Source organism: Anas acuta, chromosome 8 (genome assembly GCF_963932015.1).
Source record: "Anas acuta chromosome 8, bAnaAcu1.1, whole genome shotgun sequence".
Lineage (NCBI taxonomy): Eukaryota > Metazoa > Chordata > Aves > Anseriformes > Anatidae > Anas > Anas acuta.
This window is the reverse complement of record NC_088986.1, coordinates 20,262,911-20,289,241: the sequence shown is the minus strand read 5'-3', so window position 1 is coordinate 20,289,241 and position 26,331 is coordinate 20,262,911. Positions and strand designations below refer to the sequence as shown.

Here is a 26,331-nt window from a genome sequence, read left to right as displayed (position 1 = left end):
TCTGCAGCTGAGCGGCACGCTGCAGGCTCACCCCCAGCATCGCCCCAGGCGCTGACACGCCAGGACATCACGATGCCCCGTGCCAGCTCATTGCAGACCTCACCTCGTCCCTGCAGCTCCTGCAGGTGGGGAAAGGTGTCTTACCTCTGGTCCCTTCATCTCCAGGAATCCACCCTACTGGCCCAGACCTGGCTGTGGGCTGGCAGAGCCCGCAGAGCCAGGAGTTGCACCTGAGAGTGTGGTATCTGGAAGCTTCTGGCTGGTTTCCCACTAACTCTCAGTGTGCCCGGGGAGTTTCCTCCCCCCTCTCTGGTGTCTGTGGTAGCTCTGAAAACCCAGCTTGCTTCCACCACGCGCTGTCAAGTGTTCTTGCTCTGGTCTCCTGCTTGGCCTGCAAGCCCCGGCCCCATGTGGAGCAAGCGCGCGGTGAAGGCTCCCGGCTGCGACTCACCTCACACGACTGGATGCAGTGAATGCCGGAGGGGTCTGGGTACCATCGCAGCCTGCCTGTGCATACAATGTGCTGAGGAGGAGAGGAGAAAAGAGCAGTTAGAGGAGGTGGCAGAGGCAGGGCAGCCACCACGACCGCTTCCTGGGGGTGCAGGGGTTCCCTTGACATCATGGGCAGGGCAGCAGCATCACCCCCGAGCCCTCCCTTCACCTCTTGAAGCCCAGCAAGGTAGCACCAGCTTCACCCATAGAGCAGGGCATGTTGCTCAAAACAGAGGCTAGACAAACAGGCATGTGGGTGTATGTACATATATATATATATATATATATATGCACAGCAGGGAGAGGACAAGGAGAGATGGCAGGGATCTCTAGGGAACCGGGTTTGGCTGGCAGCACTATGCCACGGTGGCCACCAGCCAAGCTGGGAAGAAGCCATCTGCGGCCACCACAGACAGGAGCCCTCCATTCATCTCATTGCACCCAGCTGGATTTAGCAGCTTCTCATCCAGCCTGCGGTCGCTGGATGCCGGCATCAATTCGCCCATTGAGTCCTGCTCAGGCTCCAAGAGCCGTGTCCCCGGGGCGGCGGGCGTGGGGGGGGGAGGGACACCTGAGGACCCACGTCCCCGAACTTGGCCAGGTCTGGATACACCAGGCTCACGTTCACCCACGCCGTTGAGGTCATTGCTGGTATTTACGAGGCTTGAAGTTAGCTGCTGCAGCCAACTGGACACAAGAGCAAGATGCAGAGGTCTCGGTTTCATCTAACTGGAACGCTCCATCCCCGTAATTCAGAAGGGGGTTGTTGGGAGCACACATGATTATATGGGGGAAGAAAAGCCCCACCACACAGACAATTTCCTCCTTGTAAAGCTCAGGCAGGCTTTGAAATCTGAGGCCCCATAAAACGAGAGCTGGCCTGTGAAAGTGTCCTAGGATGCCCTCCATAGCACAGGAGCTGCACGGACAGGCACGTATGTCTTCCCCAGCCTGGCTCCGGCATCTGCAGGATGCACGGCAGCACAGGATGCAGCAGCTCTGCCCGGGTCTGTGCTTTAGCAGCAGGTTTGGATGTGGCTGGGGAAGGGCAAGGTAGCTGCAGGCTGCCTGGTGACATCTCTCTCTGCTTCACATGCCATCCTGGGCTTCTGTTGTGTTTCTCAGCTCCATCCTGCACCAGGAAGCCTCCAGTCCAACCTGATGTGTTGCCAGGAGCAAACCTGGTCCCGAGGTCCAGTGTCCTCAGGGTCCTCGGTCAGTGCAGAGAAGGCAGACTCAGAAGTAGCTGCAATCAGATTGGGCAGAGAGGCCCAGGATGGCCAATTCCTGCTCATCCCAAAATATGCTTGAATCCCAGCCCCACTGGGACATTTCATACGTGGTTGCTGCACGACTTGAACGAATCCCCAAACCTGCTTGGCAGTGGGAAGCGATGGATCAGTGCTGAAAACCACCGGTGCCGCCCCTCGTGCAGGTTGTTGCATTGACCCCATCACCTGGGGAGCCTGGCAGCCCCCGGGAACACAACCCCAGCGGGAGGGCTGGGTGGTGTAAAGGGGAACGAGGCAGAGAGGAAAACAAGGCTGCTGGCAAGGGGCAGCGCCGCTGCTTAAAATAACGCCTTTCTTCCCTGCTCCAAACTGCCTCCCTTGCACGAGAACCAGTGGCCAAGCCACCCGGTGCCTCCTTCCAAGGCTCGTGCTCCGCAATCCCACACGCCACGGGCGTCCTCGCCCCCGGCAGCGCCGTGCTGCGGGTCTGCTGCTTGGAGCCGAGGCAGGGCAGCGCCCGCAGGCACGGAGCGGGGATGATGCTGGGCCCCCGGGGAGGAGGGCGCAGCGCCTGCATGGGGGCGCCGGCTCCGGGGAAGGCTGTTTGCTTTTCTTTGTTCCACCTCCTTCCTTCTGCATCTCGGTTTTATTTTAAGAAATATTACCCCGGCGGAGCTGCTTTTTGGGAAAGTCGTGCCGTCGAGATCCAAACTATGCGAGCTATTTGAGCTGTTTTGCCTACAGAATGAGTAAGGGCTGGGGAGGGAGAGGGGAGCGGGCGGCCAGCGGGTCCTGGCAGCAGGAGCCACCTTCCAGCTGACGGCGATGCCTCCTCCCCGGCACGGAGATGCCTGCCTGGGGCTGCTTCACCGCTGCCAGGTGAGCGGGGACCAGGGCTTGCACCCTGCCCAGTGCCAGGGGCAGCTTTTGCTCCGTGCTCGATCCTCCCAGCACCTTGGCTGACAGTAACAGCCAGATCCAGGCATGCGGCGTGTCCCAAAAGTCAGCGGGATTCCTGCCTTTAGCTTCCTTTGCAGAGGCATCCTGCAAGTCCTGGAAAGCTCACTCGAGAGCCGATGGCTTACGCCGAGCTTTGGTTTCGGAGAGCAGGAGGCTGTGCAGTAGCATCCTCCGCCTGGGCACGGGTGAGCCTGAATAGCCACACACATTCATCACCCAGCTGCTCCTCCACTGCCACACCAATTTACCCAGAAGGGCTCAAGACGGGCAAAGGAAAGCGCTGGTATGGAAAAGCACCAGACGCAGAGGAGGGAGGACAGATTTGGCCACATGATAAATATTTTGAGGGCCCCACCTACATGGCCAGTGAATCCCCTGCTACAGGGACGCCACCTCCCCATGTACCTGGACTCTGGTGGGCTGCAGACGGTGATCCATAGTCTCAGCAGTTACATTTTCGGGCAGTATGACGGGGTCGCTGGGGGGTATAATACAGGAGGGTGTGCACACAGCGCCTGCGGAAGGAGAGACAGCCTTGAGGGCTTCCAGCAGGAACCAGGCAGCAGCGTGTTACGGGAGGGCACCAGGTCCCAACCTGCAGGCTCCTCACTGAGGGCAGAGGTGGGTGTGAAGGAGACCCGTAGCCCCCTAGCACTTGACAGTTCCTTCCCCAAATCCTGACTTATACAAGAGCCTACTGGCGTTTTTTGATGGCTGATTTACCTCTCCTGGATAAGTTAAGAATTGAACATGCCCTAAGAGACAGATCCGAGCCCTGATGGCAGGACGTGAGATCCAGCAGGAAAACACAACTGGCCTGGATGCTATGGGATGTTTGTTCACATGTCAAGAAGCACCTCTCATAGTTTTTCTACACCTTCCTATGACCCATGAGGAAAAGAAAAAACATGTAAAAAAGCCACCCTAGAAAAACAGGTGGGTCCCAGACCTATTCCCAGCTTCACGTCAGGTCTGTCTGAAGCTCAGCTTCAGCCCTGCCTCAGCCAATTTTGCTCAGACCCCGGTTGTGCCCAAATGTCCTATTCAGCAGGATGCTAGACAGGATGTAACGACTGTGACTGAGCATTGCGGCTGAAAAGCGACTGAGTCTTAGAGAAAGAAATGGATGATGTGGTCCCTCGTCTGGTGAAAGTGCCCTGTTACACACAATTGTCACTCCAGCTTTTATCTAGGGCCTGCCTCATTAACCCTGCAAATGTCAGCAGTCATAACAAGGGCAGAGACCACGCGGGGAGTGAAGGGCTGGAGGGTGGGAAAAACACTGCAGAGGGCTGGGCTCGCCCTAGGGACGAGTCCTTGCTCCTTCTGAAGAAACGCTTACACGGTTTTAGCTTCAGTCTTGCCCATGAACACAACCAGGCTATGCACAGGGTTAAAGCCACCCACAGGCTCTGCGTTCAGAAAGGGGACAGAAGAGAAAACATTTCCATGGATTTAGTGGGGATTGGCACACGAAGAGGAGTCACCGTGACCTTCCAGCTAGCTCTCCGGGAGGGCTGAATCAACACGGGGGTTGCGTTTACGCTTAGCTTTAGCCTGCTCTCACCTATGCCGTGTCCCTGCTCGCACTTGTACTCCACCAGGTTCAGCTCCGGGGGCGGCGGGCAGGTGCCCTGCAGGCTCTCACACAGCGTGAACTCCTCCGTCCACGAGCCCTCCTTGGTGCAGACGATGGGAACCTGGAAAGCAGAGGGGCAGTGGCTCTTTGGTGGCACCCAAGCGCCCAGCCCTGCTGTTTTGAGGTGCTGTGAAGCCCCACGTGCAGCCGATCTCCCCCTGTCCCCGTCACTCACCCGCACGCCCGGCGGCTCGCAGTTCAGCACACACTGGCTGTCCAGCTCGAAGCCCTGGGTGCAGTTGTACATGCCCTCAAAGACCGGCGGGGGTGGCTCGCACACCACGGGGACGCAGTGCCCCTCTTCCCACTGCCCGCTTTCCAGGCACTGGATCTTCAGGAACTTCCTGGGGAGACACAGGTGGAAAGCTGGGCTGCAGCCTCCCAAAACGCATCCCTTCTCTCTCGGCCGTGCATCCCGCAGAGGCAGGAGCAGCCTGGATGCCCCTCCTTGGTTCTCAAACCCCCAAGCGTGGTGCTTTGCCATGCCACTCCCCAGCACAACCCATGCTCAGCCAGGACCTTCCCTTCCCCTCGCACTGGTTTAGGAGTCCCAGGCACTTTTTCTCACCCTCCCACCATCTTTTGCAGCACCTCTAACTGCTCTCTCCCTGCCCCGCAGCCCCTGCGGGTACGTGCGCCGCGTTGCCTTGTCCTGCCGCCAGTAGCTGCATATTTTGCTCGGAGGAGCGAGCCTCCCCCAGTAAATCCTGCTGGCCCATGCCCAGCTCCTCCTGAGGCTCCTCTTTGTACGCTGGCCAGAGCTGTCAATCCCACTCTCACCGAGGAGCTGCCGCACCGGAGCAGACCAACACCATCTTGTGCTGCTGAAACAGCCCCAGCGAGAACCACTTGCCAAAAAGATGATGAAAAAGAAAAGGAGCAAAAGGCCAGAAGCGGAGCCCACCCGCTTCTCCGTCTCCTCTCCTTGGCAGCAATACAGATGTCGCATCATCTGCACAGGGACATGAAAACCCCCCGGGAGGCTTTGGGCGAGCTGGGGACACATCGCCGCGACCCAGCAATGACACAAGGCTTTTGACAGCGCTGATGAGCTTCACCCTGAGCTGACTGCAGGTCCTTAATGAGACTTTTCCCCCTCTGTAACAGGCTCCCGTCACTTTCCACCGGATGCCTGCTGCTAGCCTCTGCCCGCTCCCCCTGGGGGTGCCAGCAGGCAGGGCTCCAGGCGTTTGTAGCACACCACAGGTAAGCAGAGGGGATTTGGTGTCTCCTCTGCTGCCTGGTGCGGGGCTGGAGAACCCCCCAGGGGAGGCACTGAACTGCCCCTTGTTCACCACCCGGGTGCCCCCGCTGCACAGGGCAGGGTCACGCAGCCTGGAGCAGCGAGGGGGCAGTGCCCATGCCCTGCCACCAGAGCGGGAGGCAGTGAGCTTGGTGATGTCCCTGTGAGCCCACAGAGCAGAGCGGGGTCAACCTGCCCTTCACACCTCCACGCAAGCACCCCTCAGAGTATGCTATGAGCACCCCAGGACCCTAGGCAGGACCATGCTGTTGACAGAGAGATGTGCTCTCTAGCCCCAGAGCATGTCTGGTTGACCCCAAAGGGGATGTGTACATTTCTGCAATCCCAAGCTTTCAGAGTCCCCTTGTCCCTTCAGGAATTAGACACCTGTGTTGTTTTTTTTGTTTGTTTGTTTTGTTTTGTTTTCCTAGGGATTTCATACAAGTGATAGACGTTTCCTGCTCTGACAAACACAGGCTCCAACCAGTAACAAGGATAAGGCACAGGAAGGGATCGGATACGGCAGAGCCCCCAGAGCTCTGCCAAAAATCTCCCCACCAGACCACGCCAGGAACATGGGCTGCCACGGTGTGAGCATCCCAGCAGTGAGCAGTCCTGCAGTGCCCTCCTGGGACCAGCAGCCTCAAATTGACAGAAGGAAACTGAAACCACATCAGATTTTGGAAGGGACATGGGGAGAAACATCTCTAGATCCCATTGCAGACATCTGCAGCTTCAGCCCCCTGGTGATTTCATATTCCCAGTTGCTGCCCTTTCCCCTAGGATGATGCTCACTGCCTTTCAAAGACGTCCCCATCAGACCTGCTGCTCCGAACACTTTGCCTACCTTTGAAGGCCAGCGAAGGCACGTAACGTGAGGCACTGATGTGCATCGGAGGGTTGGCTCCTCACGCAGCCGTTTCCCCTCCTTGCATTGCCCGGCAGGCAGGGGGTAAATCCGAGCAGAGAAGGCTTTTCATGCACAGCTGCACCACAGCCATGCGGGAGGTCAAAGTGATGGCTTCGGGGCAAGAGCAGCAAACCGGCGGTGCAAAGCCTCTGGCACCGAGCAAAAACACTTCACAAAGCAGGAGTACACCCGGCCACCTGATATATAACTGATGCAGCCACTGCACGTCACTGTTGCTCTTCTGAATCACATCTCCCACATCGCAGTGGAGGCCCTTCAGCGAGGACTTGGGGAAGGGCTGGGGAGAAGGCACCCCACGGCACCTCGCGTGGCTACGCGCTGTGGTTTGCAGCCCCATTGCCTTCCCTGGGGCTCCTGATCTTGATGCGGTGCTGGAGGTCCCAGCTTCTCCCTGCATCCCCTCCAGGCCTGGGCCAAGAGCCTGCCTTGCTCTGGAGGCTCTCCCCACCACGAGCCTCCACGCCACAAACTTCAAAACTGGGTGGCCTGGGCTGACCCCGGGGCAGAAGGCAGCACGGGGACCACTGCCGGGCGTGTGAAGTGGGCAGTTTGTATTCAGGCACAGAGAAGGGAAGGGAGAGGCTTTAAAAAATAAATAAAATTGAAAAAAAAAAAAAAAAAGAACTTGTAGCAGCTTGAAGTTTCCAGACCCCCTGACTTCTTCTGATCTGGGTTAGCGGCATTTCTTGAGGATTAACAAGGAAGCCAGGAAAATCGGAGTCAACGCTTCCCCCTCCAACTGGGCAATCCAATGTCTGATGGGGAAAGGAGGCAGGGGAGACGCCTGAGGCCAGCGAGGGCTGTGCCTGACGTGAAGGCATGAGCTTCGTCGAGCTCCAGGAGCTGAGAGCACAGGGGCCTGGCCAGGATCCAGCCCTGGGCTGGGGTCCACTACGCAGGAACGGTGATAAATGAGCCCAAAGCCCACCTCATCTCCCAGGGCAGGAGACCGATGGCTTCAAAACGGAGAGGGGAGGAAGGAGGGAGATTTGCCGGTAAATTAAAAGAAAGCTATGCCGTCCTGTAGGACCTGTGCTGCTTTCCACCCCTCGCTCCAAACAGCCTGGGCAACCCGGGCTGTAAATCTTCATCAGAGGCCCAAGAGGTGGAAATGACATGGGAGCCCAGTTGACAGCCTGTGTTTTCTTTACCTGGCTTTTTGGCTCTCTCCACTGCTGTGTGTTTGCCTTTTATCTGGAAGGGGCCAGATGTGGGCAGGGGAAGCAGGAGCCCCACGCCTTTGTACCCACCACAGATGTGCAATGGCCCCGTGCCCTGCTAAGCTGCGATGCTGTGGGGTTGGGCTGTCCTGCTCTGCCTGCTGAGGTCCTTCTGATGCGCTGCCAGCCCCCAGGCTCCTAACTTCTTCCAGACCGTGCTCTCCTCCACCTCCTCTTCCTCTCCACCAGCCCGCCATGGCCTTTGAACAGGGCAGGGGGTTGGAGGGGCTGACATCCCTGCAGGAGCTGTCTGATGGCTCCCGTGATCTCCGGTGAGGGGCCGTTCGTTCGTTGCTCACTGACACATCTCCTGGTCATGCTGGCCAGCTTCTCGCCTCTGCCCTTTCAGTAGTCCCAGGAAGGGGTAACAGCGAGGGAGGGAGCAAGCAGGAGCAGGAGACGAACCACCAAGTGCGGAAGGGCATCTTCTCTGAGCCTACATATTTCTTTATCCTCTTTCTCTTCCACCTATGCTATGGGAAATGAACTTCAAAAGATTGCGGAAGCCTCCTAATATTCAACTAACAAAACAGAAGTGAGGAAACAAAGGCACTGCAGAAGGCTGGTCAGACACTGCAGTCATGCTTTCTTGTGCCCACCAACACCTGTACAGCACCAAATCTTTTACGAGACTGGTTCTTGCTGGGTTGATGGATGACGCAGAGACAACAGACCATGAACTCAGCTTGCTGAACCCAGAAAGAGCCCAGAGAGATCTCAGGACACCCCAAAACCTGATGCCTGAGTCTTCAGCTGAAACTCTGCTCCCTCACCAGCACATCAGGAGCCTGCACCCCACCAGTGCCAACCCCTTCCAGAGCTCCCCGTCACTTTCTCTAACAACTCCATTCTCCAAAAATGTCCCTGAACAGAGCGCAACCCCTCTGGCAGCTCTGATGGTCTGCCTGCCAGGCCTGAAACACCAGAAGGATTTCCAGCAACCTAGTAATCAACTGGCCCACGTACTGACTAGTAGCTGCTGCTCGCTGCACGTGCCAAGGGGCTTGCACTGAAGCTGAGTGCATGCACAGAGCTCCAGATGAAGCAGTGCGCAGGCACTTCCAGGGAGAGGTTTTTGCTTTGGATCAGGCCACTCACACAGCAGTTAACGTACATGAGAAAGCAACAGATTTTCTGCTTGTTAACTTTTTAATTTTTTCCTTTTTTTTTTTTGCTTGCTGTAATAGGATCATGCCCTACTGTCAAAGACATTGGGTGGATCAGTAATAATGATAGGAGCAAATGGGAAAGCGCTATCTCGACATCCTTTGCCATGAAAATGTAAACAATTTCATGTGGTTTTCCTTGACTTGACTTACAGGCTGTTCGGGCCTGTAGGGATGTCCCACGCATCAGAGGAGCGTTGGGGTCTCCCAGAGGGCATCCTTTTCCCCAGTGCTTGTGGCAGCATGGGTGAGACAGCCTAACTGTGCAAGCTGTGTTGATCTGATTGCACGTCCAGTGCCTGAATGCCACAGGCATCCGAGCTGTTCCACGGTTTGCAAAGCAGTCCATGTGACTGTAGCCATAATCGTAATTTGCTCAGCTCCCCCTGGCCCAAGAAATCCTCCTAACACTGTGAAAAGCTGTTTACAGAAACCACTTCCTTCATTACTAGGCAAGAAATTTGGCAACTGCTTCCCAGTGCACAACAACCCTACCCCAGAGCTAAGTAGAGCTGAGGTCTGCATCCAATTAAAACTGGAAGGGGGCATTAAACAATTAGCACGTAATTACTTGATTTGGGCTAGCACCAGGACTCTGGGGAGGACCCCGCCTGTGCCAGGGAATCTGTAGTGACCAGACCCAATGGGGACTTCAGCTGGAGGTATCACAGACAAAACGCTGCTCTACCCACCAGCATCATGTTATTGGCCCAGCACAGTGCTAGTGAATCACCAGGAATTTTTCCCTGAAGCACTGGGAAAATCTTCTCCAACTGAACTACAAATGCTTGAGATTAAATTTAGCCAAGACATGCAGGGGGTAAAATGTTAACCCTGACAGAAGGCTGTCAATTGTTGCAACTAAAACAGGTCACGGCGCTGGGATTGTTGCTTTGAGGAAAGGCAGCGGCTCCAGGAGTCTTCTAGCATCTTGGTACATCATTAGCTAATTACCTGAGAGCCTGCACACACTTCTGCATGTGCTTCATTTTCAGCAAGTGACAAGTGCATTGAGGTGTGTGGGACAACTCACGTGCATTAGGTTAAGGCACTTAACGTCCACGTGCTCAGTGGCAGCTTACATCTCATTCCCACCTGCTGTGACCTAAATTAGGAGAATACCTCTCACATCTGAGGAAATAAGCAAGACGAGAATCAGCTGCTCTGCCTCGTGTCTATCCCAGCAGCCAAAGCAGGGCTCCAATAAATGCAGCGTACCATAGCCTGTCCTCTTCCTCCAAGCTGGAAGGAGGGGAGGCAAGGAGGAGTGGTGGCAGACCTACTACAGACTTACTTTTTTGGTTTGCCTGCTGCGTTCTCGGCTACGTGGTATCCAGGTTTGCACTTGTAGCGGCAGACGGAGCCCACATCGTGGTTACCCTGCAGGCACCGCGGGACCAGGAGCTTGGCGTTGGGCACCGCAGGAGGCGCGTCACACTCCAGCTTGCAGTAGGCTTCGGGTAGCGACCAGAGACCGTCCTCCAGGCAGGTCAGCCACTGGTTCATTCCTGGCACCAAGAGAGAAGCAGCATGTTTGGGTTCAAAAGTCCTCTTGTTAGAGTGGGCATGGACGTGAAGGGAAGCAACAAATTGGAAGACCATGGGCTAGTTGGACAGCTAGGGGCTGGAGATGGGATTTCGGTTCTGCACATCTTCCCCCAACTCTCCCTTAAATTCCCCTCTCTGGTGATACCTCAGGAGAGTCATCAGTGGGCTGGGGGCTTTGTGTATGACTGCCTCTCTCATATTTATTTCAGCTCAACTTCAGTCTCCCTGGGTGCTTTCTGCAGCTTGTCCAACACCTGCCCTTACAAGCTGTCTTGCCACGTGTACAGCACAAGATGGGAAGTGCCAGCAGGACAGACGCAGGAGCCCTACCTTGTGTAACTGGGAATTCTGACCTCAGAGTTGACAGGGAACTGAGCATCACTTTCTTTTTATAGGATCACTGCTCTGCCTACAGCCGCTCTTGGACAAGGGCAAGACCGTGGCTCCGCTCAGTGCTTGCGTTCCCGACGGGCCGGTGCTCCCGGCGGCAAGGCGAATGGCTTGTCCCCACCTCCAAGTGCCGTGGCAGGAGCCATGCAATCCCTTCCCTTCCTGTTCTAAGCATTTATTAGCACTGAGAGGCTGCCCATAAGGACACCAGCCTTTGGGGAGTACAAGCAGCAGACACGTTCCTGCCTCGACAGCTCGGCAGCTGGACCTCTGCGAGTCTACCCGCGCGCCTCGACAGCCTTGGCTGAGCACCACCAGGACTTGTGTCAGCTGCTGGAAGCCACCCAGGGCACTCCATGGATGGGATGCCTCCCGCCAAGGGAGCCCGTGGCAAACCTCCCGTTGACTTCAACGGGAACAAGAGGAGGCTGTGAGGGAAATATCAGCTTCAAGCCCTGCCCTCAGTTGACCCACCGAAGGCAATGGCATGGGTTTGTGCAGAATTTGGTCTGTCGAGTTGTCGTTCGTGCGCTACCCTTTGATCAGCTCACGCTGGGATCTGCCGGCGTCCCTCCTGTCATGAAATGAGACCTTAATTCCCTGCAGTTTTTGCTCCGTAGATTTAACTAAAAAAACAGTAAATGATTCTCATACGTTTCAGCTATAAATGTCGCCATAAAATAGGGCACCCATTAAAATGATTTGTTGTATGTGATTGTTCGGAGCAAAGGCGCTGGTGGAAACTCACATAAAGTCCCAATGCTTGAAGCTGTCAAGGCAATTACCCACGAAATCCCATCCAGCTCAGCCTTGTATAGACAGGAACAGTAGCTCTCTTTCTCCGACTTGGCTTAAAAACATTCCTGTGGGTATTGATGGAGTCGGCAGAATGAAAGCCAGGCCATGGCGTGTCTGGAGGACTGCTGTGTGTCTGGGTGGTGCACATCTCTGAGACTGCTCTGCAGCTGTGGGCATCAGTCTCTACGGCTTTATAGTGCCCCAGGCTTCCTGAACCATATGCTTTCCCACAGCCACCAGCCCATTTTTGGCTCTCTGAAGTCCTCCCTGTTTGTCTGCACTGGATCCCTACGCTCTTCTGGCCTCCCTCATCCCCATAATGCTGGAGCCTGCCAGACCTCACCAGCTCTCAGAAGAAGACATCCCAACACCCTGATGGGAGTGGATATAGGTCGCCAACCAGGGGGTGAACATCAGAGGGAGCATCCCCACACCATGGTGTCCCTGCTCAAGAGGGATGGTTGCCCACCATGTAGGGAGGTCTCCCAAGAGCTCACCTGGCTGGCAGAGGCGAGGACACCCAGGACATTCAAAGTAGCAATGGTCACTTCAAAATACCTAGGGACACGCACGGAGAGGTGGCACCAAAAAAGGAGTGTTAAATCCCCTGGCACTCCAGACCATACCTTGAAGCTTGGCCGGGTGGACGCAGGAGAAGGAGCATCGCTTCAGGTAGGTGGTCCCTTTGGGGCAGGAGAACTTGGCGTAGTAGACATGCGACTGGTCAGGGACACCGCAGTCAACAGGGTCACAAGTCACAGATCGGTCCCACCGCCCTGAGCTGCATGTCAGAACCACGTCCTGCTGCGGAGAAAGTGAGCCTCCATCAGACCCCCAAAACCCAGCTCTAACAGCACGTTTTAGTACCGCAGCCAAACGGGCTGGCTCAGGTTTCAGGGACTTTGTGTGGCACAGTGTGGCATTCCCTGGGGTTCCAGGCATGATGCCGAGGGTGTGAAAGCAGCGACTGGTCCCTGGGATGACACACAAGTCACCTCTAGAGGCTGTCTGCAACTGCTTGCCTCCAAGTGTGACATTGTCTAAGTGGTGCTAGAGCACATTAAGGGCCAAAAGATATCCCTGCAAAATACACAAAAATTTCCTGAACTACAAGTTATTCCCAGCTCTGTGCACTGCTATTTTCTCCCCTACAAGACCGAGTCTTAACACAGCTGCTGATGTACACCTCTCCTGTTGACTGGTTTTCCCCATATACCCTGTTCCTGTCATGCCCACAGAGCCCACTGAAATCCGAGGTTTGTCTACCAGCATTTATAAGCTGTAATTATGAATCTGGGGGACTGCATGAGAACCTGAGTCCTAACTACCAGGGGTGCCAGGCCTAAATGTGGTCAGTATGTGCCACAGCCCAGGGACAGGAGAAGCATAGGACACGCTGTGCCCATGACCCGGCCAAGGCGACTCAGCTCCCAAGGACCTGTCAGCCCTGAGTCTCCTCGGTCACGGGCTGAGAGCGGAGCTGGCTTGCGGCTTTTATAAGGCAGCCCCTGACCCTCTGGAGAGGTGGACGAGCTCTTTCGTGCTGATCTCTGCGCTGCCCCAGAGGCTGGCAGCAGGATAGCAGCACAGCACAAGAGAAGAAGAGCTCCTGGAGTCTGCTCTCCTCTGCAGCCCTCTAAATATAGTCGCTCTGCAAGGACGTCTTTTTCTTTTTTCCCCGAGCCACTAACTTCAACTTTAAAAGAGAAATCCCCTGGGATGCTTAGCCCTCCCAGCAGTGCCCATCCAGAGAAGAGAAATGCCGACCTCTCCCTCTGGGAGCGCACCACCCCAGCCTGGGATGTCCCCTGCGGTGGCATTTAGCCTGGCAGAGCTGTGGCAGCACGGGGCTTGGGGCCTGGGGGGATGGCAGCAGAGGAAGGAGAGGGTCCGGAGCAGCTCCACCAGCACTGAGGTCCAGTGCCAGGGCTGTCATCAGCCTGAGGTTCATTGAAAAAGCCTGGGTTTGGAAGGACAACGTGTCCTGGGGCCACACCAACCACCCTGGGCTGCTTAAGACTTTCTCACCCAGCCCAGCAGTCACTCACCTGCGTGGAGCCCAGGCTCTTCCCACTGCTGGAGCGGAGCACGAAGCCCTTTTCGCAGGTGATGGAGCACTCCATGTGCCTCGGGCCATCAGAGGTGCAGTTCATGCTGGCGGTGTGAGCAATAGGGGGCTTCGTACAGCTTCCCAGCCCTGCACAGGCACCGTGGGCACAGCTACAGAGAAGAAGAGGGACGGGGTCAGCCAGCAGGCCCCTGGCGTTGTGCAGCAGGGGGCGGCTCTCCAGGTGGCACCTGCATGGGATGCCCAGCAGGCCACGGATGGGTACAGAGATGTGTGCCCATCCCTCAGCCACTGCTTCTTCTAGGCTTGGCTTTCCAGATGCAACAAAGCCCAAACAGCAACACTGGGTGTTCCTCCTTCCCAGTAAGTTTTGAACCCACGCCTCAATTTCAGTCAGCTTTAGCGTGAAGTAAGAGTTCCCTGTGCTGCTATTTAATGACAAGATTAGCAGCAAAAAAGTGGTCAGGAAGGAAAGATGAGGAAGCCTTTTAAAGCCTCTGCTCCTAGAAGGGCAACAGGCACATCAAGCACTGCATTGGACATCAGAGAACCCACGGGGGATGCTCCAACTGCAAAAAAATGGTTTAGCTGAAGAAGGAGCCCCTGCAAATCCATGCCATCCATGAGATGTTCTTCAAACTACGTGCAGACACCCCCCAGACCTGTCAGCAGAGTCCAGAGCTTCATGTCCCCACGGCTGTGCTAAGCTGTGGTGATGCCAGGCTCTTTGGGAACAAGAACATCTCCACGTGTATCTGTCCAGCCCTATAGGCTCAGCTGGGGCATACCTAGGACATTTGGTGGCTAGGACTCTTGTTTTTTGCTTGTTTCTTTGTTTTTATCCTTTTGCAAGTGGCACTAAGGTTGACAGCAGCCCTCCTGGAGCGGGGCAGAGGTGCTGCAGCTCCAGGCAATAGGGGGGGAGCAGAAGATGCCCCTTGATGATCCCCTGCTCCCTGGCCAAACCCCACTTTGCACAGGGCTGCCCCCAATTTTGTGCACTACATTTGGCCCACAGGAAGCATATGTCGTGCTGCCTTTGCCTCCCGCATTTGCTCAAGCCCTCCAGCTGAGGACACATGGCTAGAAATTCCTCAAACGACAAAAAACCCGGTGCTGACATGGATATTAAGGGAACGCAATGTGCCGCTGAGTCTGGACAAGTCTGCCGAGCCAAAGGCACGGTGGAAACCTGGGGGCCACAGCCCTGCAAGAGCTGGTGGGCACAGGCGGAGGGGAGGAACGGCACGGGAGGGGACCACAAAGGAGAACAAGAAAAAAGAGGCTGTTTTTTCAATGCAGACCTGTTTATGAAGTGAGAAATGGTTTCAGGGCAGCTGCTGCAAATTCTTTCACTAGCTTATATTTCCATTTGCTTCCTTTTTAAAGAATTTGTTTTATGAGCAGAGCGTTTGTCAGGTCATTAGCTTCTGAGGGCATCTGGTACCAATTGTGGCCCTATCCCCTCCTGCAGCTACCTTCTCCGGGCGGCTGCTTTGCTCCCCGTCCGCGCCCCCCGCGCACGCACACACGGTCCCTGCCCCTGCTGCACCTCCCCGGGACGCAGCCGCCGTCCTGACCCACATTCATCTGCTCATGAGGCCATGCTCATTGTGGTGGCACCTCCAAGTGCATCCAGCTGGGCCAAGGGCTCAGCTCGAGCGGCTCCACGGGTGCTGGTGGAGCAGTGACACAGCCCTGGTCCTTGGGACGTCTGCTGTCTGGTGACAGCACTAGCACAGCACGCATCGTTTGCAGCTCTGCTTTCCACCTGTTTGGACACACAACTGGCAGTGCTGGTAGAAAGCAGACCAAGAAACACGCACGTTACTGACTACGTTACAAACGCACCATGATTTGTAGAGGTAAGTATATGGGGAGATTTATAACTGCGTATCATAATGTGAGGTTGAAACATTCCTTTTTATATACACCACACGTGCATTACCCTGCACATGCTTTATATGTGCAGATATCTTTTAGCTTCCTCTCTTAGCCCCAGAAGGTGACTAACCTGTCACTGTTCTCTCTGTGTGATGACCAATGCCCACATCCCACAAAAAGAAAAAACACACTGCATTTTAGTTTGGACACGATCTGAGGCATGTTCTCAAGCCCTAAGTAGCTCTGAGCTCCCAGCCTGTACTTTGAAGTCTGATGCTGCTATTCCAGACCTGAAGAGGGGCTCTCATCACTGAAAGCTGGCTGCTATTCTCAAATACATCAGTAAGCTCAATTAAAAACAAAGCAAAAAGTCATTCTATCTACATGCTTTGCCTTGATCACTTCCTTTATCATTGCCAACACCACTGTGAGTGCCTTTGCATTATTCTGCGTCAGGACATCTTTGAGCCTGATGCCATACAAGTGCAGGACAAGAAAAGCCATGTGGCCTGGCTCCATCGTGCCTTACTATGGCTCGGGTAACGCAATGGAATAAATCATTGCTCCCAGCCGCTGGAACACCCCAACGAAGGCTGGACAAGGAAACGGTGTAGTTAGCCCAGTTCTGATCTCAGCATGAAGGAGCTCTTTCTCCTTTTGATGATAAATGAAATTCCTGTATCACAGCTGCAAACTCCTGACATTTGGCCATTTCTGGTTCAGACCATTTAAGACGTATGGCGAGCCAATATATTTTTTTTTTCTGTGTGAAACATCTAAAAAAAATTTCCATTTTTATCCCAGCACCCTTTGAAGCTCAAACTAATGATTTGTCAACAACATTTTTACAAAATGCAAAGCTTTTTCTCCTAACTTATTCCACATCAGCACCAGCCTGCATGACTTTCTGGGCTCATCGAGTTCCATAACTCATACATGAAAGAGAATTTCAGACCTGGAAATTTGTGAAATTCTGCCCGGCGATGGCCTTAAGTACTCTGGAATGATAAGAGCTTTCTTATGAAATGGGACCAATTCTATACACTTAGGGTAAAGATTTTCCTTTGGGATTCTTCATCGTTCTTTAATAAATGTGTGAGGCAACCACCACCAAGGGAACATGTTGAACCGGTGGTGACAATGCTGGTAAGAAGGGATCATTTTGTTGTAATGAAACCCAAATTCTGAAAAGCTAAAGTTTTGCATTTTACAGCAATTATTTCACGGAACCCAGAAAATACTGATGGATTTACCCAAGTCAAGCAAAGCCAAGCCAAATACAGTGCAGCTGCCTAAAGTACAATAAATCATCCATAAATTGCTGTAGTATCTACCCCAGCTTTCAACCCAAACATTGCTCCTAAAACAGCCCTTAACATCAAGCTCCAACTTTAGCAGGGGAAAATTATTATTATATGAAGTTCATCTCATAGTGCAAATCTGGGGGAGAGGGGGCTGTAGGAGGTGTTGATGGAAAGGTAAAGGCTTCAGCCAAATCTCCCCAGGTTGAAAGTAGTCACTGCATACACTCTGGTGGAGTCTGGATTGCGGCACTGAACATCAGTGAGATAAAAGATGTTTACCCCAATGCGGTCTAGCGAAAGAGGATAGCCGGGAAATGAGAAAAGGTGTTTTGGAAATACTTGGAAATTTCTTCTCCCTTCAGGCATGTTTCTCATGAAGGGGAAAGGTCTCACACTATTACAGTAAACCTGATGGCAACCGTCCTTGTGGGAGCAGGCTGCATGTACAGACCCAACGGTGGTGATACTTCTTGATTAAGATCTTCACGGAGGCCGCCACCTCAAAAAAAGATGTTTGCTTCTGTATGCGACTCCCAAAGAAACTTGCCAAAAAAATAACATCCCTATGAGTCATCTGCTGTCATCCACCTCACAGATAGAGAGGAGGTACCAGTGAGATGTTGAATGCGTCGAACTAGGTTTACAGAAGCTCAGAAAGATCCCGTCCAGAGGAGGCTCCTCGTGGCCTCCTCTGGACCCGATCTAACAACCCCACATCCTTCTGGTGCTGGGGGCCCCAGACCTGGAGGCAGCACTCCAGGTGGGGCCTCACAAGGGCAAAGTAGAGGGGGACAATCCCTTGCTGGGGAGGATGGAGCAAAAGGCAGTGACTGGAGCTGGAGATGGACAGCTTTCATCCTGAAATCATGAAAGAGGCCACTTCTCAGCACAGAGGGTTACTGGATGCAAGAATAGCTCAGCAGGGGCGATGCTGAACTCATCACCTCCTGCAGTCTGTAATGGGAGATAGGAAAGCTTTCTGAAGGATGTGTTTAATCCAGCTTCTGGGCAAAATATCGCTGCCTGTGTGCAACACTGGGGAAGGCAGGGCAGAACGGGTCAGGCTGGCTGCAGCGGTACACTGAGGGCCTCCAGCAGCAAACCCGGGTCTCCCAGAGCTCCTTCCCTTCTTCATGGGACACAGGGAGGACAGTGGGCTTTGCGTGATTCACAAAATGTCCCTACTGGTAAGAGAGTGAGGGAATCAAGACCGAGGTTCAAGGGTATCACCTGGAGATGTGCCTGAGCCAGGAAGGGAACGTCCCTTGCATCACACACAGCATGGCCATGGCAGCTCACCTTTCTGCTGTGTATCAGGGGCTGGCCACATTTAAAGAATATTTTTGTGACCAGGTGGCCCTTCCTCTAAGGTGACACCAAGCAGACTGTTCCTGAGCTGTTCAGCTGCTGTGTTCAACTCTCAGGATCAAACTGGTGAAAATAAATTGTGCTGAGAAATGTGTTTGCCCTTGGTGAGACTGGCTAACCCCAGGGAAAGGCAGAAGAGGCCTTGAGCATCCTAAAAAAGCCCGTATAAGAAACATTAAAACCAAGAAGCTAGCTGGGCTGCGGAGAGCAAAGGGTATGGAGCAGCCCCTGGAGATGGTCCTAGCACCTCCGAGGGTTTGCATTGTCACCTCTGCTGCCAGAGGAGAGGCACCTTGAGAAGTTTGAGGGCAGAGCCAAAGGCTGAGGTAAGCCCATGCCCTGGGAAAGATGGTGATCAGGACCACTTGGTTCTTGAGAAGTTTTGTCCTGCAGGGCAAGGAGAGAGGATGTGCACAGAGCCGCACAGACACAGCTATCTTTTAACACTAACAGATACAACTCTCCTCCTCCCTGTGACTTTCCCTCCCTGACAGTCCCCTTCCATGAAGGAGGAAGCCCGGCCAGGCTTCCCTTGAGTGCACGAAATGAAGTTCTGAGGGCGCAGAGGAGGGCAGGCACGCAGGAAATAGAAGCACAATGCAGCCTGCATTTTGTAGCACCTTGCCTGTTAACTTGCCAAGGCATTTCCCAGCATATGCTAACATAAAATAAAACACGCTAAAAATAAAACTGAGCTAAAAATAAAAATAACAGAGGAAATGAACAATGTTCCCCTGGTTCACTGTATAGTCTGTACCAAGGAAAACAGGAGGGATTGTGGCTCAGTGTTAAAATACAAAGAAAAGCATGAAAAGTGGAGAGCCCGAGCCTGGTGGGACGGCAGTCCTGTCGAGGGGCAGCGCTCCCTGCTCTAGGTGCTGCTTGGTTTGGAAGGGACAGACCCACGGGAGAGTGCCCTGCATCCAGTTTCATACCAGGTGCGTATATCTCTGCAGATGGGAATTTTCAGGGAACTTATTAAAAGTCTGGTTTCTGCTCGACCCCATGTGGTTACGATTCGGTGCAGAATGTGAAAAAGAGCCCTGGGTGCTGGCAGGGGCAGTGGAGAGGGGGTGGTGGTGCTGGTAGCGAGGGGCAAGGTCCATGCCACTTTGGTCTGCCAGCGTGCTTCCCACCTGTGATGCCTGAGGTGGGTTTGAAGGGAGAAGGCAACTCTTTCTTCAAAACAAGGACATGTTTTTCTAGCGACAATCGCCTTCTGCATCCTGACCTGGAGATGGCTGCATTTCACCAGCAGAAACGTGATCTCTTTGTTTTCCTAAGCCTGCAAAGCACTTTGAGATCCTTCAAGATGAAAGATGTTGCAGAAATACCAAGCAGTCATATTTATTATTTTGGCAACGAGCATTTCTAGGCTGAAGTCAGGAAACCTCGTTTCTTTCTTGCTTTTGTTACTGTCCCTTTCTTGGGTTATTTTAGGAAAGCACTTACATGCACGTACTGTGTATGCGAGGCTGGGTGCACGCGAATGGTCAATTCAACTTTTTATTGGAATAACACAGATCTTCTATGATCTTTTACAGTTGAATATCTCTAAACCTATAAAGATTTTACATTCCTTTTTTTTTTTTTTTCTTTAATAGGGATACTTTTCCCCAGATTCCACCTGCCCTTATGCAAAACCAATTATTAGCCCTGAAAAATAAAAGTACTACTGAACATTTGTTTTGGATATGAAATAGATTTTATAAACACAATAAAGGGGAAAAAATACTTGGACCTTTTCTGACTTAGCAAAGGCAGATCCTTTATTATTAGCAAGACTACTGGAGATTGTAAATCAAAGCCTTACCCCCTCTAAATATTCAAGCTTCTTGTCCAGAAAAGCAACACTATAAATAGTATTTCCTACTCCTCAGACTCTGGGGATCTGATTTGCTTAGCGTGTTTGCTAAAGACATGTGCATAACCTGCAGTTTAACAACCTGCCCCCTCGCAGCTGAGCAGGGAAGGTCACTGCAGGGAGGCCAGCAGACTGGGCTTGGGGTGCTCGAAGCTGCTTCATGATAAGGAAGGGCTGAAGCTAATCACTTGGCCATTCTTCCTGCCTGGGTGATGAGCAGAAGATTTTTAAGACACTGTAACAAGGCTGATTTCAGCCCTGTGTCCACCCTGTTAATGGCTGGAACCTCATGATGCCTCTGGCCAGGGGAAACTGCTCCGGAAATCTCTTCTCCAAAGGCCAGCCCCATGCCTGACTGTGCTGCCTTCCTCTTTCCCGACACTGGAAGTGGTGTTTTCCTGAAGGTGGGATTGGATCCTTACTGATGTGGATCCACCGGTGTCTAACAGAAAATGAGCTGACAGGGTCTCCCCTTGAAGCTTCTTCTCTCTCACCAGCTGTATGTCTTTATGAAACGTTTACTTTCCTCTGTCCCTTTATGTACTTCTGCCCATGCATAAGCGATGCTGAGCTATGTCTGGTCAGTCTGTTCATCCTTCCAGCCACTTCTGAGGGGGAGGGGGAAGCTCTCAAGCAATGAGAGCACAAAATTATTTTAAAGGATGAGAAAATGTAATTGAAAAACCACATCAGTTGGCTAGGGGCTTGGAAGCATGTGTGTACATAGCTGTAACAGCTACCAGGAGGAAACGGACTGCATTTCAGGTGGACACTGATCCTTTAATGTAAGGCTGAGAATAATATTTATATGCTGACTCACTAAGATTTATGTTTCTGTATAAATCACACATGCACTTAAAAAAAAAAAAAAAAGTAAAAAGCAACTGCTGGATATTCACAGCTTCCAGAACTCTACATAAATCAATCGCACTGTGATCCCACAAGCTTTTAGACAAACACACACACTCTCATTCATTATCAGGGATGTTCATCCATCCAGGGCCATCAGCAGCAGAAAAATAACGACAGGAGTAGCGATGTGATGACCCTAGCCAGAGCCCTTTGCTCTTAGTGCCTCCACAATAGCTCAGACCCAAACTCAGCATTCCCAGTTGCGTGATTTTAGCAACCAGGGGTTGGCAGCCCCACTCCTGCTCCAGGACAAAGCTGGGCATCATCCCCTTGTCCCTCCTCATGTCCTCATGCTCTTGCTGCCTTGTCGACTTAACCTATCTTGGATGATGGTCCTTACACCTGACTTTCCAGTAACAATTCAAAACCCACCTGAGAAGAGTCACAAAGCAACTCAGAGAGTGGGTCACGGAACGGCTGGGGTTGGAAGGGGCCACATGGTCCAATCCCTTCCCCTCATTCAAGCTCAGGCACTCCCTGCGTGATCACACGGAGCCAAACCCAGCAAAACCCAAGCCCAGAGCCCCTGGAAAGGTGCCCGAGGTGGCGATACCTGTATCGCTGATGGCCATGTCCCTCCTTGTGCGGCAGCAGGCAGGTGGTGGGGTCAGCAGAGCCCGGCAGAGCCGGCGTCCGCAAGGCCACGGCTGCAATGCCGATGAGCGGGGAGGAGAAGTTGAGCAGCACCGACCCGGCCCGGTAGGACGGGTCCTGCTGGCCACGGGTTGCATCGATGATGAGCGGGTTGTGCTGGCACGACAGCTCGTGCGTCCCTGCGAGGTGAAGAGGAGAAAAGAAGGCACAGGCTCAGCGCTGGTAGCACCGTGTCTCATTCCGGTGCTCCACCACCGCCCCTGCTTGCCCACGTGTCTCAGCAGACAAACCCAGAGCACAGTTTGGGAAGCAGAGGCGCTGCACCCGGTGCTCACCCAAGGAGCGGTTCAGCCCTTCCACGTTGCTCAGCTGGACGGTCACCCTCGGCTTGTGCTGGTCGCTCGGGGCCGTGCCGTCAGAGGCCAGGAAGACCAGGATGGAGGTGGGCACTGCGGGTCGCTCGAAGCACACCTGGGGGAGAGTCGGAGCACACACACCTGGTGCAGCCCTCCTGATGGCACCAGAGGGAGGCAAGGAGGGAGCAGGTGGGGAGAGGAGGGTTGGGGTTCACACACTGCGGGGGGTCAGTGAATGGGCAGGGGGAGGGAAGGGAGGGTGCAGGAACACGGTGCTTCCCCTCCTCCTTTCCCTTCACTACTATTTCCCACGTGCACCAGTCCTGCCTTGCCATACATTTATGGCATCTCCCCAGCTTCCCCATTTGCTGCTGTTAAAACGAAGCCCTATTTGACCAAGACCTGGATCCCCCTTTCTCTGTCCTTCCTCGCCAGGTTCCCCCTTCTACACCAGTGAGGCACCCGGGGAGCGCAATCCCCGGCTCTGCTGCCGCACTATTTCCATTAAAAACAAGACACGGCCCCAGAAGCCGAGCGAGCGCGAGCTGTCCGTCAGCCAACACGTGGAAAGATTTGTGGCAGGAAGTCCTGCCTGCTCGGAGAGCTGACAGCTCCCCACTTGTCTGCAGCCCTGAAGGCTACAGGAGGCAGCTGGGAAATGGGTGGCATCAATCACGGCGGGGCAGACGTTCCTGGGAAGTAAGAGGATAGAAATGTTTTTCTCCCCCACCCCAGACCCCCCCACACCCAGCGCCAAGATGTGTTTCAATCCAGATCCACCCTATGGAGTGTTTTTGTTGAATGCAGGCATAGATGGAGTCCAGAAATTCAAGGCAAAGCTGCATTTGGGAGGAGGACAAGTCCCGGCTGGCCAGGCACAGCCCGGAGAGCAGCCACCAAGCGGTGTTTCAGCCCAGCCATGCTGGGCATTGCCCGTGCACACCACAGAGCTCAGCTCTCGGCCGGTGCCAGCATGGGGTGAGGACAGCGCCTGCCCCACTGCTCCCTATCCCACCTAGGCAGCCAAAGTGGCACAGCCACTGACAGCAGCAAGCCTTGGGTGCCAGCTCAGGTCTCCCAGCCTGCAGGAGTGCACTGAGTGGCCCCAAGTTAGAGCCAGGGCAGCTGGATTACCTAACATCCCAATTTACTTAAAAAAAAAAAAAAATAGTTCTTAATTTATTTTTACATATTTTGTGTTTGACCACAGCAGGCTATCTGTTTAATTTTTCTTCTCCCTCCCTGCCCCCCTTCACATTTAATTTCCTGTGTGTTACGCATCGTGACTTGCCTCCAAGTGATTTTGATTCCTCCCTGCATCGGATGTGTTGCAAACAGAGAACAAAGCATGGCCGCAGATCTGCAAGTGGTAATTATTCCCATCTGCACGGTCGATGCTTCATTAGGTGGTGCAGCCACGTGCACCTCTTGCCCCCCTACAACACGACCCAACCTTTTGCTTGCTCATTGGTGCTACCTCTTGAGGAGGTAGGAAGCAATTCCTACGCTGTGGTGAGGCTCGTGGCATGGTTTTAGCCCAGGTGACACAGGTGCAGCTCTGAGCTGGCCGAGGGGGGTGGTAGCCACGAAATTACATGTGCACGCATGTAGGAGCAGCACCGTTCCTGTCCGCACAGGCGGGCGTGCTAGGCAAATTGTCAACAAGAATCTGTCTTTCCCAACCCAATATGTTACCAATCAGGAAAACTATTAAAAAAAAAAAAAAAAGGAAAAAAAAAAAAGAGAGAGAGAAAGAAAAGGGCATATTTATTACTAGTCCATAAATAATTTTATGGGCGGAAAATAATAGCACTCCTAAAGAGAGCATGGAGAACCAATAATGAAAGTCTTTAATATAAACATCCATAGAGGAAGAGAACTGACCACAAGCTCCAATAAAACTGGAACATGCTTTAACCCCCGGTGAGAAGTGGAGAGCAAGCTTTCATCTAGGTAGGGCAGAGAGGGAGATTTCTGCCTTCTCACTAGCAAAGGAAGAAAGGAGGTACATCTGTCATGGCCTACACCAGAGACTGAAGCTGGAAAGTAGGTTGTGAGCACAGACAGAGGGGGAAAAAAAAATCGGTTAAAGGAAGTTCTTTGGAGAGGACCTCAGAGAGGATGGAGAGGCAAGAGCGAAGTTTATTGGCTTGGGTTTGGTGATTCCCTGAGGCTCTGAGAGTCCCAGGATGAGGTCCTCTCTAGACAGCCTCCAGCCAAGCAGGGCAAGGTGTCCCTCAGGCTGCTGAGGAAGCAGCAAGCCACAACCCATCTTTCCAGTAACAGGAGGCAGCAGCCACGAAACCTCCAAATTGTGGCTGCAGTCAGAAAATCAACACTGTAAAAACCGCCTTGGCCCAGCCCTCGGCTCTCCCCTGCCCTGCCTGCTGGGATGGAGAGGTTGATGTGCCAGACACCCTCCCAAGACCAGCGCAGGCTGGGGACCAGCAGCTTGGGCACAGAAAAGCTTCTCCTTATGCGTGGAGTCACCGAGGCAGGAGGACAGTACATCTCCAGGTGAAGCCAACTGGAAGTGGGATTTTCATGAGGCTGAAGAGCAGATGTTCTGATCTTTATCCTGGCATGTCGAGAGCAGCCTCTCTCGGAGGCTCAGGCAGCAGGTGACCCAGCATCCCCAAAGATGCTGTTCTTCCTATAACCCTCACAGCTTCTGAAGCACCCGCTGCTGCTTTTCCCAGCCGTGCGGAGCAACAACAACAACACAGGCCTTTAGCACAGCTCAGCCAGCTTGTGCCCACCCTTTTGCGGGTGTAACAGCACAGATCGACTGCAGGGAGTAGTCAGGAGCAAGTTGTTTCTCAGCCTCAAAACATTTCTGTGGGCTTCTGGTTTCTGGCACAGCCTCCTCCTGGCAGTCTGCCCCAGGATGGGTTTGCTGTTCACAGTGGGAATGGGGCAACTACCTAAGACCCAGCCACAGGCATCCAGGGTTTGCAAAGAGCTTGGTAGGGGATACAGTCCCATCCGAGCAGCTTTTCAGGCTGCCATAGCTCCTACTGAAGGGCAGAAGAGGACTGGCCTTGGTCACCAAAGTGTTGGGATAAAGGCAAGCATATCTTTCTGTGCCTGACCACACGCCCTCGCTTACCTTGAGCCAAACTTTCTCACCGCCCAAGGGCATCCTCTCCTCATTTGGATCCTGAGCATTGTCTTGGCTGCGAGAACATGGGAACCAAGCAGCCTGGGAAAGGTCCTTTGGCACAGCGTGAAGGTAGGATTTACATGCCTGAAAGAAGAGAGGTTTGTATGTTTTGTTTTTTTCAACCCAGAAAGAAGAGAGGGAAGTAAGAGAAAGAATTAAAGAGCACCTACAGAAACTAAGGGGAGGCTCAACACAGTGTGAAGCAGAGGTAAGGACCCTGAGGTGTTCCTCATACATGTGTGCAGAAAGCCTTTGTCCTTTTGGGGTGGTGTAAATATGTTGTTGAAGTACCTCATGGTGCCTGTGGACCTGAGACAGGCTGTAGGATGGCAGAAAGACCATACTCTCTGGATTGTGACTGGGCCAACAAGATCTAAAGGTGAGATTTTTTTGCCTGAATACCAGGTTTCAGCACCATTTGGTGCCCTGTGGTGTGCCAGGCCTCCCTCTAGGCCTGGGGGACAAAGCGTGGGAGATACGTGTGTCCTTCTAGAGGATTAGACACCCAAGCCCAAGGCATCCCACTAATCACGTGCATTCGGACAATTTAACTAAGCAAGGAACCATCTTCATGATACTCAGATCATCAGGTCAGCTGAAGTGCACATACAAATGGCTAAAAATGTGCCCTCTCTACACACTTATTCCCCTTCTTCAGCTTGCTAGGAAAGAATACACACACATACACACACACCATGTTACACCATGTTAACACCGATCAGGTGAAATCCCATCCTAGGTCCTCCAGGGCCCTGCTCCAAAGCCTATATGAAAGATGATTCTCCCATTGATTTTTTCTTTGGCTTCAGATCAGACAGCCTGAGAGAGCAGCACAGATGTTGATGTACATGTGATTTTATCCTTTCAGGCCCCAATTTTATAAGGTATTACTTTTTTTTTTTTTTTTTTGTGTGTGTGGAACCACTGCTCACGTGTACTTAGCTGGTGGGACAGGGGTGGTCCCTTACTGCATACAGGGGAGATGCCCCCCATTTTGATGAGAAACCCCTCCATGGACTGCAATTCCTGGCCCTAGAAACTACTGCAAGAGGGGTGTAGGAAATGCTCTGGTCTTCTACTGGCTCTCTGCATGGGAGCACAGTAGTCAGTCAACACTTTCAGAGCTGCTCTGAAGCTTTGATTTCTGCCTCAGTAAAATCCTGCTCAGACAGCAAATCCCCCAGCTTTACTGGGAGGGG

The 26,331-nt window shown here is 53.2% G+C and overlaps 1 protein-coding gene and 1 long non-coding RNA gene across 2 annotated transcripts in view; one reads left to right on the top strand and one right to left on the bottom strand.

The window, feature by feature from the left end:
- Positions 1 to 26,331, bottom strand: part of PAPPA2 (pappalysin 2) — a 74,366-nt gene that overhangs the window by 16,050 nt on the left and 31,985 nt on the right. The window contains exons 11-20 of the mRNA XM_068690598.1: positions 25,079 to 25,216; positions 21,949 to 22,084; positions 21,573 to 21,792; positions 13,668 to 13,839; positions 12,246 to 12,423; positions 10,178 to 10,391; positions 4,499 to 4,667; positions 4,252 to 4,384; positions 3,090 to 3,199; positions 452 to 523 (exon numbers count right to left, since the gene is read on the bottom strand). Of these exons, the coding sequence (XP_068546699.1) occupies positions 452 to 523; positions 3,090 to 3,199; positions 4,252 to 4,384; positions 4,499 to 4,667; positions 10,178 to 10,391; positions 12,246 to 12,423; positions 13,668 to 13,839; positions 21,573 to 21,792; positions 21,949 to 22,084; positions 25,079 to 25,216 (1,542 nt within the window). The remainder of the gene's footprint in view (positions 1 to 451; positions 524 to 3,089; positions 3,200 to 4,251; positions 4,385 to 4,498; positions 4,668 to 10,177; positions 10,392 to 12,245; positions 12,424 to 13,667; positions 13,840 to 21,572; positions 21,793 to 21,948; positions 22,085 to 25,078; positions 25,217 to 26,331) is intronic.
- Positions 10,233 to 15,896, top strand: LOC137860397 (uncharacterized). The gene is made up of 2 exons (XR_011098883.1): positions 10,233 to 10,372; positions 10,641 to 15,896. It is a non-coding gene; the product is annotated as an uncharacterized lncRNA (long non-coding RNA).